Below are 13,669 nucleotides of genomic sequence, written 5' to 3'. Positions count from 1 at the left end.
CCTTGGTGTCGGTTCAACCCAGAAACACCACGAACTCGAGACCCAGTTCGGCCGGTTGTAGCTCTTGTGTTGACTCGTTGTTTTCGGTAGTTTCGTGACCCAACTCTGGCCCAGACGTCTTCTTCTCGTCGCAGTGAGTCTAACCATGGTTCCCGATCGTTCATCGGACCACCGCGGGAGCCAATCAGAGCTATGAAGGTCGGAGGCTTCCGCCGCCGATTTTTGCCATTTCCGGTGAGTTTTGGCCGTTGATTTAGTTGTGAAAATTGATCCTCTTGGTATGGCCTTTATTTTCCCCTTGATCTAGCTTGTCAATTTTGAGAAAGTTGAAGTTGAAATTTTAGGGTCTATGCCCATTTCGGAATTTGTTTAAATTGGATCAATTTGAATAGTTTTGCATCAAATTGGAGTGTCTAAAATGAAATTGAAGTTGATTGAGACTTGATTTGTTGATTTTCAAGTTACCCACAGCCTCCGTCGCCGCTGCCACCGTCTGAATCGCCGTTTTTGGCGGTGTGTTAGTGGATGGCGATGGTATAGGGGGAGGAGGGGGCGGGGATGGGTGACGGGGAGGGGGAGCTGGCTGGGGGGCAGAGAGAAAGAGAAAGATATGAGAGAAAAGAGAGGGGAAGGGAAGGGAAAGGAAGGGAAGGGAAGGGAAGGGAAGGGAAGGGAAGGGAGGGAAGGGGAGGGGCTGGGCTGGGTATGGTGCAGGGGGTGGCGAAGGTGGGAGATGGGGGAGATGGAGGGAATTTTTTTTTTTTTTTTTAAATTTGTTTAAATTTATTTAGTTTCATTTTTTTATGAGAAAAGACTTTTTTGCCCCTATAAATTGGTCACGTGAGGGTCACGTGATCAGTTTTTAACGGTAAATGTGACAGACATGACGGAATGTACTTGATTGAGCCATTTGAAAAATTATAGTCCTTAATTGAATCAAAGTGAAATCGGGATCCTCAACTGAAAATAGGGGTATATTTATAATCCTTTTGCTAACATTTTCCCTTTTACATATATCTATATATACATGTACAGTTGTACACACTTTGGTTGCCTCACCAAAAAAAAAAAGAAGAAAAATATTATGAAAATCCAACTTCTTTTTTTCACCTCTCTTATATATCCTTACTATAAGAAAAGTAAGAACATCCATATACTTATACATATATATACCTTTTAATTAAACAACATATTATGTCAAATTAAGGCTAGCTAGAGCTAGTACTAAATTACTTAATTTGCTATTGGGTGCATGACTTTTGACATGTTAATGAATATTGAGAGCAGCAAATCACATGATCTACTAGAAACTTTGGGGATGCAATATGAAAGGGTAAGAGTGTAAGACAATATGAAAACCTTCATACTTTAAATATTTCTTACAAATTAAGTATTTGAATAATGTCAATGAAATTAAATTCAGAGAATTAAATATCATTTCCACTGAATCACAGGTTCGAAGAATTATATATGAACAACACTAGAAAGTTACACTCATGTTATATATGGAGTATGGCAATATGAGTCTCAGACGGGATTTCCTCTTCACTTAGATATATGGGTCGTAGTTCACCACCATCAATCTCAAGCATTACTGTCGGAAGATTGTGTTGGCTGGGCTGGATTATAATTATTTACTTTTTAGTTTTTTAAAAAGTTTACATGCAATGTTAGAACCTATAGCCCACCCAACCCACCTTTAAGTTGTTCTCACTAGTCTCTATATTTTGTTGATGTATTATCTTCTTTATTAACGACGGTGCAATCAGATATATAATTTGATCATTTGCAGGTTTTCTAGAAAATAAAAGTAATTAGACTCAACTCTATATATTTTTTAGTTATTGCAATTTAAATCATACTGACCATTAGTTTTAGACTTTTAGTTGTATGACGGGCTAACGGGTGATTAAAATCACCTCCTAATTGCTTTATATGCTTATAACATGTTATGTACGGGCAGTATTTGTTAGTTACAATACTCATCAAATGATCTGACAGGTTTTTATTTATTTAAAATCAAATAATGGGACAGGTTTTTTTATATTTAAAATCAAATGATCTTACAGGTTTTTACTAATTAATATGTATATAAACACGTACATTATTACGAGAACAAATTGTGGTGAATAATTTATGAACCTAGCATTATTAATTGGTGAATGTGTAGCTTCCCTATAGGTACAAGCTAGTGTTCTTCCAGAATGGAAAATGAAATAAACATACCACCATACCAATTATAATTAGGTGGCCGGTCATGAAATATTTTGATCACTATACACATGCATCAAAGATTATGATTTTTTTTTTTTCCATATATAATAATGTCAATTTGTTACACAATATGCATGTAGTTTGGTACTAAGAAAATAATTGCAAACACAGACAAGTCAAGTATATTAACAAGACAATAAATACATAAACCTACAAGTCCAAGTTGTCATCATCCTGCTCTCTGTTTCGGTAAAGTAGTGTTCTTTAAGAACAAGAAATAACCACCATATATCTATATATGCCAATTACTTATAATAATATTGTCCTATATTATGGTTTGTTATATATCAAATAATGTTCTTTACATAGTAAATTCCAATGTGTAACACAACTTGATCGAGTGCCAAGAAGACACATACCAATATACATAATACGCAATACATTAATTGAATGAACAAAATTTATCCAAATATGCATGATTTTAAAACATTGGTCATAGGCTTATAACTATTAATACACAAACTCCAAAAACCATGTTGTTTTCAATGAGAAAATAGTGAATTGGTACATGCATATGCATATTCATGTCATGCATGCATGTAGATAAGTGAGATCGAACATTTTTATGCTTAATCCCTTTTAAGATGACTTGTATAAGAGTGTCAAACAATATTAATTTGTGTTTCTTTTTTCTTTTATCGCTGCAGTGAATATAACAATACTAAAAATTGTGGCTCTAAAAGGTCATTATAATAGCTGCAGGCATATCCCAATTGTGTATAAAAAACAAGAAAAAATGAACTGCTTTTATACATCACATGTGAATTAAGACCTTGTTATATTGATCGTGGAGCTAATGTAAATCAAACAATTCTACATATCAAGCTATATTGTCTTTTTTGGGAAATATTCTTTCTTCTTTTTCAATATCCAAAAAGGGCCAATAACTTTAAGAAGAAATAACCGCCATGTGTATATGCCAAAGACTTATGTTGTCCTTTTTATTGGTTTTCTACACATCAAATAATGTCCTTTACATAGTAGTTTCAATGTGTGCACACAACTTCAGTGCGAATAAGACACATACCATATAATAAGCAATGCATTAATTGAATGAAAACAATTTATCCATATATATATGCATGGTCTAAAACATAGGCCATAGCTATGAATACATAAACTCCAAAACTTAATATTGCTTTCGATTGGAAAATAGTAAAGTGGTACATGCATGTATATTCATTCATGGCATGCATGTAGAATTGTAGATAAGTGATTATTCTTTTGGGAAATTGAGGATTTTTATATGTGTAATCCCATAAGATGACCTGTATTAAAGTGTCTAAACTCCTAAAATTAAGTTGTCCAGTGAGGATTTAAAGTGTTTAATTAATTAACTAAAAAACTTAAAGTGTTTTACTCGAAAATTTAAAGGATATTTAATTTTATGTGTAATTCCTGTGTTAAAGTGTTTAACTCGAAAACTAAAAAGTACGTTGTCAAGTGGAGGGACTCGATAGGCTTTTGTATATATGTACGTACATTAGTGCTCAACCCCCTTTAATTAAGACACTCGTTCCCAGTAGAAGGGAGGTCCTTCAAAAATGCAACAATGGTCCAATGTTTTTACCCTATCAGTTCTTATAATTGGGTTGGTGAATTTAGAATATTCATTTCAATTCGTAAGAATTAAGCCACCATATGGTGGACCACGTCAAAGGATCATAAAGCTCATGCCTGGTGATGACGAAGAATATTGGAGTAGGGTGATGAAACACTTATCAAAATAGTAAGATGAGTCATAAGTTGGAATAATATACCCTTTAAATTAATGAGCCAGTCTATGAGCTAGACATCAGTCTATGCATGTGACATAATACACTTAATTAATTACGGTCAATTAATGTAGAATTGATGCATAAAGTAATCTCTGCAGCATTAGTTGAAATGTAGAGTACTTGAAAGTTTGAAACAAAATTAAGCTCAGTAATCTCATCATTAGTTAAAATCACAATGCATAGAGTAATTAATCTCATTACTGCTTTCTTAATGTAATGATGACCAGTGTGCATGTTATGTTCCACGTAGGCTGGGAGAAAGAGTTGACATAAGTAGCATTTTCTATAAATAAACAAAGTTGGAGACTGAGAGTAGACAAAAACCTCCCAAAACTTCAGGAAAAATCAATAGGTAAAAAATAGAAAGAATATAAACCTAATCGAAGAGATTTAATTACCACATAATCAAGAACTCAATCAAGAAAAAACGACTTTGCATCATAACTCTTGACTTGAAGAAGCTTTCTACTTTTCATTGTTTACCTTTCCTCATGTTTGTCTTTTCCTATTATATTCCCCTCTTTTCTTTTAAAATTTATGCATGAGTTTTCTTAAAAGAGCTGCTAACTATGTAGTGCTCATATGCTTACTCACTTTCCTTCTTCAGCATGTATGGAAGATTTAATCTGAACCATTCATTTCAGCCACAAAACTCTATAAATTGACTCCTTATGAACTTAAAGAGCATTGTTAACTTGAGAGCTTTGGGTGAAGTATTTTGGAGCAATTTCTTTGCAACTTGACAGAGACATTGCGAAAATCTCTTGGTAAGAGGTCTGGTCTCCTAATTAAATATCACCTCCAAGTTCATCTCCTTTTTCATTATTATAAAATTCCCCATTCTTTAAGTTTGTAATATATATTTTGCATGTTGCATCTACCTACACTAATTTGTCGACTTCTGATTCGGTCTATATTGTGTTTCTGCAGACTGCAGATCACCCTTAAGCTGCAGAATGGCTAGTCAAGGTTGTGGAGTACTACTGTCCTTTGCTTTTTTATGTTTGAACATTGGAAGCTGGTGCCTCACTGCAAATGCATTCAAGTTTGCAGCTGCAAAAGTTACAGATTTCAGTACTGATCATGGTGGTTATGACTCCTCAAGTACCACTGAGGATAAAGGAAAAAGATGGGCAATTCTAGTTGCAGGGTCAAATGGTTATGACAACTATAGGCACCAGGTTTAAATTTGTCCAAATATAATTAATTACTATCAATAAGTAACATTATGTTGGTTGATATATGATTTTGTATTAAGGTTAATAATAACAAGTTCAATTATTGTGCCATGTAGGCTGATGTATGCCATGCATACCAGATACTGAAGAAAGGTGGACTGAAAGATGAGAACATCATTGTTTTTATGTATGACGATATTGCGTACAACAAGGAAAATCCTAGACCTGGTGTCATCATCAACAAGCCGAACGGCAGAGATGTTTATAAAGGAGTTCCCAAGGTTTAATTTTTCTTAAATGGATTTTAATTTCTAGCTAGTTTGTTAGTTTCACAGTTTCTAAACTGTAACATTATTATTTTTTTTTGATGCAGGATTATACAGGGTATGATGTTAATGCAGGCAATTTTTATGCTGCTATTCTTGGAAACAAAAGTGCCCTCACTGGAGGAAGTGGCAAGGTTCTGGCTAGTGGTCCAAATGACCATGTTTTCATATATTATACTGACCATGGTTCTTCAGGAATACTTGGTTAGTAACTTTTAATTAGTTTGTTCTAGTCCTGTAATTCTAGTATAAGTTTTGTTTTTTATTTGACTAGCATATATTTTACAGAGCAATAAGCATGCACATCACACAATGAAGGAAGAGCCAATTCTAGAATTCAGTGGAAGTCATTTTTAATTTAGAGAAAACAGAACAGAGTAATTTTTCTAAGAAATTAAATATTGTATTCAGGGATGCCTGCTGGTGGTTATGTTTATGCTAAAGATCTCATACATGTGCTGAAGAAGAAGCATGCTGCCAAAGGTTACAGAAGCATGGTAAGAATTTAACTTCAACAGTAATTGATATATAATCCAGCCTCACTAAAGTTTCAACTCTTTTTTTGGGGAAATTCTGTACTTACTAAGGCTTTTATGCATTTATATAAAAAAACTTAGGTATTTTACCTTGAAGCCTGTGAGTCTGGGAGTATATTTGAGGGGCTCCTTCCAAAGAATATAAATATATATGCCACTACAGCAGCAAATTCAGAAGAAAGTAGTTACGGAACATATTGTTCCGACGATGATCCTCGTGTTCCTGCAGCATATAATACCTGTTTGGGAGACTTGTATAGTATTTCCTGGATGGAGGACTGGTATGCAATACTTTCATTTATTAGATGCTGTTGTAATTAAACAAAGTACATTACTTAATCACTTTCCAACATGTCTTAAATCAAAGGCTCTTACTAATTACTTGGTTGTTGCGGTGACTTTTGGTGTTTTCACATCTGAGAGCAGTGACAGAATTGATTTGCATAAAGAAACCTTGGGGAAGCAATATGAAAGGGTAAAACAATGAAATTTTCTCACACTTTCATTATAATAGATGAAATGTTTGAAATATGCATGTCAGATGCATATCATCAAGTCTATGTATAATGTCAGTGAAAATCAGAATAGTATGTTCATGTTGAATACATTACAGGTTCGAAGAAGAACAAATGATTCTCATGTTATGCAGTATGGAGATATGAGGCGTAGACAGGAGTTCCTCTTCACTTACATGGGTGCAGGTCCTGCAAATGACAGCTGTACTTCAATCGGAGATACCTCTTCACCATCAATCTCAAGGGTTGTTAGCCAACGTGACGCAGACCTTCTTCACCTTCAGCACAAGGTTTCTGCTCTTAATTTGCGTACATATACTGATTAGTGGTTTAGATAAATCAAACACTTCAACATATTTTGATAAGTTAATTATGGATTCAAAACTTTTTTCTTATATCTATAAACCATTTCTCTTTATTCTTCAGTTCCACAGAGCTCCTGCTGGTTCTCATAAGAAACTGGAAGCTCAAAAGCAGCTGCTTGGTGAAATTGCTCATAGGAAACTTGTGGACTATAACATAAATAAAATTGGAGAGCTTTTGTTTGGACACCCGAAGAAATCAAAAGTGTTGATGAATGTTAGGCCTCAGGGGGAACCTCTAGTTGATGATTGGGACTGCTTCAAGATGCTTGTAAGTCCTTTTCCGGTAACTCCAAACATGAAATTAATGCAGATACACAAGTGTTTGTGCTTAACTATTTAATTGTTTAAAGTAATCACTTCATTTTATCTCTCAGATGTTGATTTCGAAATCTTTTCCATGCAGGTGAGGACTTATGAGAAACACTGTGGACCTCTATCAACATATGGAAGGAAATACACACGAGCTATTGCCAACATATGCAATGCTGGGGTCACCATAGAGAAAATGATTGCAGCCTTACATAAAACTTGTACTAAGAAACCTCATTTCTAGAATTTCCTTTCCGGTCAAATGAAGTAAATAAATAGTCATCTGAATGACTTTTATGTTGCTCTATTGGGGTTGAGCTAGCTTGTTCTACATCAATACATGTGTGTATGATGTTACAGTAGTCTTTGTATGCAAATAAAAATAGACAGAGGTTTCAAAAATGTGATGTCAACCATGGATCTGCAACATCTAGCCATTTTCTGCCTCAGACACGCCAGCCAGTAGATGGTCTTGCAAGGCTAATCATATAAAGCAAACTACATAGTGAAATATATTAGAATAAAACTAAAGAACAAAAAATTAGGTATGCAGTAGAGGACCAAGGTCATTAACAGTTTCAACAGATTGGAGGCACATTGATGCTTAATAAAACAAATCTCATTCCAGGGTCCTGAACTGAAGTCCCTGCAGAAACAAACATATCATAGAAATATTAGCAGTGTAAATACAACCTAAAGGTAAATGCATCATACAGTCACATAACCAGTTCATTAAAGATGATGCATTATACAGTAACATCATCTGAACATTTCAGTTCCTACTAGAAAAAGAATATCTTTTTTTTTTTGGCCAAGATACTAGAAAAAGAATATCATGCACCAAAAGATAACGCAAAAGATGCTCCAAAATTATAATTTCAAAAACACCTCAGTACAAGCTCTCAAGTTTACGTACAGAGATCTTCTCCTCTTGATAAGTGCAAGAATGAACACCTTTGGCTACAAAAGATTTGAAAATTATATAAGTTTGGTATATAATTATTCAACAATCGTTAAGTTCTTATAAACATCTGAGAATACTTATTACTTCTTCTGAATTTATTCACCTTTTTTTAAAATACTTACCAAAAGCAAATGCCACTTTTCTGTTAAGATGCATTCTACTGAACTTCAGAAGATAAAACACATGAAGGTCACAAATTATCAAAAAAGAATAACTGAAGATGTGACTGACCATGTTAATCAGAGGAAGTATGAATTAGTTGAAAAATCCTTATGAAAAAAGAGACCACAGTTCATGTGCCCTACTATAATACTCATTTATCACCAAAGTTGGAGAACTATCCTAAACAAAAACCTCCATAAACCTTAGGAAAAGGAATATAAAGGGAAAAAGAAACTGATAATCCAAGAGATCTACGGCACAGTTAAAAATTCAATATAGAAGACAAAAAGACTCTGCGTCCTAGTTTTGACTCTTTGACTTGAAGAAGCTTTTTTCTTTTCTTTTAAATTTTCAGATTTGGTATGGCAGCAGTTTTAATTTTCTTGAAAAGGAAATCTTGTCTATTGGATTTTGTTTAAATGAGCTTCTATAAATGGGTTTGTGAAAAGAGAGAAAAAGAAAGGGACTTTAATTAAAGAAGAGAATCCAGCATCTTTATGGTGCTGAATGCTCATATACATATATACTCACTTTCCTTCTTTATCTTGTATGGAAGATAAAAAACCTGAACCAGTTCATTTCAACCATAGAACACTATAAATTGAGTACTCCTTATCAATTAAAAGAGAACTCTTAACGCGAAAGCTTGAGTGAAGCCTTTTGGAGCAATTTCTTTTCAAGTTTGCAGAGACATTAATCTCTTGGTAAGAGGTTTGGTCTTTGTCAACATTTTTTTTTTTCTTATTATAAAGTTCTCCATTCTTTAAGTTTGTGATATATATGTTGCATGGGTTCCTCATTTCTTCAAGGCTGAGCTCTAGAGGGTTTCAGATTCATTTTAATCATAGTCATTGACGATGATCATTTAGTTGTAAACTTCTAATTAAGCCTCTATTTTGCTTCTACATATCTCCTTAATCTGCAGATCAATGACTAGTCAAGGTTGTGGAGTATTACTATCCTTTGCTTTTTTAAGTCTGACTATTGGAAGCTGGTGCCTCACTGAGAATGCATTCAAGTTAGCATCTGCAGAAGTGATCGGTTTCAGTACTCATAGTAATAATGACTCTCCAAGTAACATTGAGGCTAATGGAAAAACATGGGCGGTTCTAGTTGCTGGTTCAAATGGTTACATGAACTATAGGCACCAGGTTTAAATCTATCCAGATTTATATGATGTGAAGTAACATTGTTATGGTTGATATATGATCAAGTTTATTTATTCTGCTATGCAGGCTGATGTATGCCATGCATACCAGATACTGAAGAAAGGTGGACTGAAAGATGAGAACATCATTGTTTTCATGTATGATGATATTGCGTTCGACAAAGCAAATCCTACACCTGGTGTCATCATCAACAAGCCAAACGGCAACAATGTTTATAAAGGAGTTCCCAAGGTTTATTTTTTCTCAATGTGATTTTATTTTCTAGCTAGTTTGTTAGCTTAACATTATTCAAACTGTGATATTAATTATTTTTTTCATGCAGGATTATACAAAGGATGATGTTAATGCAGACAATTTCTATTCTGTTATTCTTGGAAACAAAAGTGCCCTCAATGGAGGAAGTGGCAAGGTTCTAAATAGCGGTCCAAATGACCATGTTTTCATATATTATTCTGACCACGGCGCTGTAGGATTACTTGGTTGGTAACTTTTAAACAATGAAAAATTGAATGTAATATAATCTAATAGTCCTATAAATTTATAATTTATTTTGAGTACCATACATTTAAGAAAGAACAATAAGGATGCACATCACACAATGAAGGAAGAACTAATTCTAGTTTAAGTGTTGAAGTTTATAAGAGAAAGAAATAAGTAAATAACAGAGTAAAATTTTTATGAAATTAATTATATCTTACATAGTCACATTATATCTTGTATTCTGCAGGGATGCCTAGTGGTTCTGCTGTTTATGCTAATGATCTCATAGATGTTCTGAAGAAGAAGCATGCTGCAAAAGGTTACAAAAGCATGGTAATACTTTCACTTCAATAGTAATTGATATATAATAGTAGAACTAAGGTTTTCAACTCTATTATGCTGAATTTCTGTACTTATTAAGGCTTTTATGCATTTATAAAAAACTTAGGTACTTTACGTTGAAGCTTGTGAGTCTGGGAGTATATTTGAGGGCCTCCTTCCAAATGATATAAATATTTATGCTACTACAGCAGCAAATGCAGAAGAGAATAGTTATGCAACATACTGTCCCTTTCAAGGTCCTGTTTCTACTCCAGACTATAGGACCTGTTTGGGAGACTTGTATAGTATTTCCTGGATGGAGGATTGGTATGTCATATTTTCATTTATAATATGCTGTTCTAATTATATAAAGTACATTCTTTTTGTTCCTTAAACAGAGTACACTACTCTAATCAGTTTCCAACATATTTTAAACCAAAGGATCATACTAATTACTTTGTCATTGCGGTGACTTTGATATTTTCACATTGGGAGCAGCGACAAACAAGATTTGCATAAAGAAACTTTGCAGATGCAATATGAAACGGTAAAACAATGACACTTTCTTATTATGATATATGAAATGTTTGATCATGGCATGTCAGATGCATATCATACAGAATGCATAACCTAAAAAATTAGACTAATATCATGTTGACTAAATTACAGGTACGAAGAAGAACAAATGCATCTCATGTTATGCAATATGGAGATATGAGTCATAGACAGGAATCCGTGTCCACTTACATGGGTGCTGATCGTGCAAAAGGTAGCTATACTTCCACTGAAGACACCTCTTCAGTCTCAAGGATTGTTAGCCAACGCGACGTAGACCTTCTTCATTTTCAGCACAAGGTTTCTGCTCTTAATTTATTCTGAGAGCTAAACTCGAATCCTCTTAGTTTGCATACATATACTCATTAGTGGTTCAGATTGACAATTTGGCAAGAGAAAATTTCCATCTTATCTTGATAACTTAATTCTGTATTTCGAAATCTTTTTTCTTACATCTACAAACCATTTCTCTTTATTATTCAGTTCCAAAGAGCTCCTACTGGTTCTCATGAGAAACTGGAAGCTCAAAAGCAGCTGCTTGATGAAATTGCTCATAGGAAACATGTGGATTACAGCATAAATAAAATAGGGGAGATTTTGTTTGGATATCAGAAGAGCTCAAACTTGTTGATGAAGGTTAGGTCTCCGGGGCAACCTCTAGTTGATGATTGGGACTGCTTTAAGATGCTTGTAAGTCCTTCCTGTAACTCCAAACATGAACTTAATACAGATACACAAGTGTTTGACCTTATCTATTTGATTGTTCAAATAAATCTCTAAATTTTATCTCTAAGATGTTGATTTTGGGTTCTTTTACATGCAGGTTAGAACTTATGAGAACCACTGTGGACCTTTATCAACATATGGAAGGAAATACACGCGAGCTATAGCCAACATATGCAATGCTGGGGTCACCATAGAGAAAATGGTTGCAGCCTTGGATCAAACTTGTTCTAAGAAACCCCATGTCTAGTTCTTCCTTTCTGATCAAATGAAGCAAATAAATAAAATAGTCATGTATATATGACTTTTATGTTGCTCTAAAGGAGTTGAGTTTTTTCTGCATGTATACATACAAATAAAATTAAACAAAGAACAAAGATTCTTTCAAAAAGGTAATGTCACATGTGGATCTTCATTAATACAGATGTGCCATCTTCTGCCTCAAGTGGAGGCAATAAATTTGGTCAATCACATTTCATATGCGCAATTGAAAATTCATATGTTCTTCTATTATAATCAGAGCTTAAAGATTCAACTAATAACAATAATACGATCATAGTGACAAAACAAATTTCAAAATTACTAATAGTCACCTAAGTTTTCTCCTCTTAGAAGTTTTGGCTTGCCTTCGAACATTTCTCACCTTGCTTAATTGAAGACGTCTTGAGCTACTTAGCCTTTGAGACCTGCCCATAACGCGAGCAGACATTCCCCTTGTCTTTAACCTTACATGCTGATGGTGATGATGATGGTGGTGACTATGAGTGCTCTGCAGCCTATTCTTTCTACTCCTGCTAAATGACTTCCGTTTTCGACTGACATTTAAATTATGATAATCATCCCACAAATCATTTTCCTCACTTGAACTGTAGCCTTGTTCAATGTCCTGTAATTCGCGGCGGCGGCGCTGTCGGCGGCGACGACGGTTTATCCTCTTAGTGTTCTTTAGCTTGTAACACAAGAAACAAGTAATATCTTCCAGTGCAAACCAATATGTCTCACACGCACCCCAACACATCTTACAGAGGCTTTTTCCAATGCATTGGCAGATCCCCAGCTTGAATAATAGATAGAAGAATAGTAAAGCTGAAAGATAAGATAGAAGTTATATGAATAAGAAACAAACCAACCATTCTAACAATTAAATCTCATAATAAATGCTCTGTCATGGCTAACCATATGAAGCAAACTACATAGTAAAAAATAAGAATGAAAATTTACTTATGTAGCAGAGAACCAAGATCATTAACAGTTTCAACAGATTGGAGACACATAGATGCTCAATAAAACAAACGAAGTTCCAGGGTCCTGAACAAACATCCCTGCAGAATCAAACATATCATAGTAATATTAGTAGTGAAGTATAAGCCAAAGTTAAATGCATCATAAAATCACATAAATACATAATCTGTATAGCTGAAATTGAACATGAATATATGCAAGCAGAAAAATGTGTTAAAGTTCTTACTCGCAGGATCCATCAAACATAGTCTTAAATGGAGCCAAAAATGCTTTTTCAAGCAGACCACCAACCCCATCTGCAGCTTTACTGATGACACTCCCCATTGCAAAACAAGTTCAAAAAGACTGTTTATTGCTGCCAATTCTATCCCATTCTCGCTGCCACATTGAAAATACCAAAAAAAGAAAAGAAAATTCCACTTTCCGTTAACATGTAATAATGAACTTCAGAAGAACAATGACTGTCACAAAAAACAAACTGAAGGAGTGATAAACCAACCATGTTAGAGAAGTATGAATCAATTAAAAACCCTTATGCAAAAAAAAACCACAGTTCATATGGCGTTGAATCATTGATAGAGTAAGCAGGTAGTTTTAAAATGTGAGATAACGCCTACAAGAGTAAAAGAAACGGTGTTATCTTTTAGAACTTCCTTTGTTGACGTGTTACCTTTGCAGCCATCAGATTTTAAATGGACAGTCCAGATTTAAAACTAGCAAAAACAAGCACCCTTTAAACCAAGCAGAGGATCCAGGTCATATCAAAAGAGAT

At 34.3% G+C, this 13,669-nt stretch overlaps 3 protein-coding genes across 5 annotated transcripts; 2 read left to right on the top strand and 1 right to left on the bottom strand.

Annotated features, from left to right (window-relative positions):
• Window positions 1-4,731: 4,731 nt before the first annotated feature.
• Window positions 4,732-7,659, top strand: LOC147287654 (vacuolar-processing enzyme-like). 2 transcript variants are annotated; one of them, XM_086239824.1, is made up of 10 exons: window positions 4,732-4,819; window positions 4,983-5,233; window positions 5,347-5,511; window positions 5,604-5,760; window positions 5,968-6,053; window positions 6,174-6,373; window positions 6,519-6,567; window positions 6,706-6,897; window positions 7,034-7,240; window positions 7,376-7,659. In XM_086239824.1, exons 2-10 carry the CDS (start codon window positions 5,009-5,011, stop codon window positions 7,523-7,525), a joined length of 1,431 nt encoding a protein of 476 aa, XP_086095950.1. In that variant the 5' UTR covers window positions 4,732-4,819; window positions 4,983-5,008; the 3' UTR covers window positions 7,526-7,659. The 2 variants fall into 2 exon arrangements, with proteins under 2 accessions (XP_086095950.1, XP_086095951.1); XM_086239825.1 differs by having other exon boundaries at window positions 4,776-4,826.
• A 1,677-nt stretch (window positions 7,660-9,336) lies between these two features.
• On the top strand, window positions 9,337-11,932 carry LOC147287653 (vacuolar-processing enzyme-like). Of its 2 annotated transcripts, XM_086240025.1 has the most exons (10): window positions 9,337-9,425; window positions 9,465-9,558; window positions 9,643-9,807; window positions 9,899-10,055; window positions 10,304-10,389; window positions 10,505-10,704; window positions 10,876-10,924; window positions 11,047-11,232; window positions 11,416-11,622; window positions 11,756-11,932. In XM_086240025.1, the coding sequence occupies exons 1-10, from the start codon at window positions 9,337-9,339 to the stop codon at window positions 11,903-11,905; spliced, it is 1,383 nt and encodes a 460-aa protein (XP_086096151.1). In that variant the 3' UTR covers window positions 11,906-11,932. The 2 variants fall into 2 exon arrangements, with proteins under 2 accessions (XP_086096151.1, XP_086096150.1); XM_086240024.1 differs by having other exon boundaries at window positions 9,337-9,558.
• A 312-nt stretch (window positions 11,933-12,244) lies between these two features.
• Window positions 12,245-13,221, bottom strand: LOC147287652 (uncharacterized). The gene is made up of 3 exons (XM_086242594.1): window positions 13,124-13,221; window positions 12,877-12,977; window positions 12,245-12,741 (listed from the first exon to the last, which is right to left on the bottom strand). Exons 1-3 carry the CDS (start codon window positions 13,219-13,221, stop codon window positions 12,245-12,247), a joined length of 696 nt encoding a protein of 231 aa, XP_086098720.1.
• Window positions 13,222-13,669: the final 448 nt, after the last annotated feature.

The sequence above is a fragment of the Dryas octopetala genome, chromosome 4 (genome assembly GCF_963921425.1).
Source record: "Dryas octopetala chromosome 4, drDryOcto1.1, whole genome shotgun sequence".
Taxonomy (NCBI): domain Eukaryota; kingdom Viridiplantae; phylum Streptophyta; class Magnoliopsida; order Rosales; family Rosaceae; genus Dryas; species Dryas octopetala.
The sequence above is the reverse complement of the archived record's forward strand: the minus strand, read 5'-3'. Positions and strand labels throughout refer to the sequence as shown.

Bases quoted from the DNA above. Each gene is read 5' to 3' on its own strand.
- LOC147287654 (XM_086239824.1), top strand. From the start codon at position 5,009: ATGGCTAGTCAAGGTTGTGGAGTACTACTGTCCTTTGCTTTTTTATGT. The intron at 5,234-5,346 runs GTTTAAATTTGT...TGTGCCATGTAG, and splicing joins ATGACAACTATAGGCACCAG to GCTGATGTATGCCATGCATA. The intron at 6,898-7,033 runs GTTTCTGCTCTT...TTTATTCTTCAG, and splicing joins TTCTTCACCTTCAGCACAAG to TTCCACAGAGCTCCTGCTGG.
- LOC147287653 (XM_086240024.1), top strand. From the start codon at position 9,337: ATGACTAGTCAAGGTTGTGGAGTATTACTATCCTTTGCTTTTTTAAGT. The intron at 9,808-9,898 runs GTTTATTTTTTC...TTTTTCATGCAG, and splicing joins TTTATAAAGGAGTTCCCAAG to GATTATACAAAGGATGATGT. The intron at 10,390-10,504 runs GTAATACTTTCA...TAAAAAACTTAG, and splicing joins CAAAAGGTTACAAAAGCATG to GTACTTTACGTTGAAGCTTG.
- LOC147287652 (XM_086242594.1), bottom strand. From the start codon at position 13,221: ATGGGGAGTGTCATCAGTAAAGCTGCAGATGGGGTTGGTGGTCTGCTT. The intron at 12,978-13,123 runs GTAAGAACTTTA...TTGATTCTGCAG, and splicing joins ATGTTTGATGGATCCTGCGA to GGATGTTTGTTCAGGACCCT. The intron at 12,742-12,876 runs GTAAATTTTCAT...CTTATCTTTCAG, and splicing joins CTTGGTTCTCTGCTACATAA to CTTTACTATTCTTCTATCTA.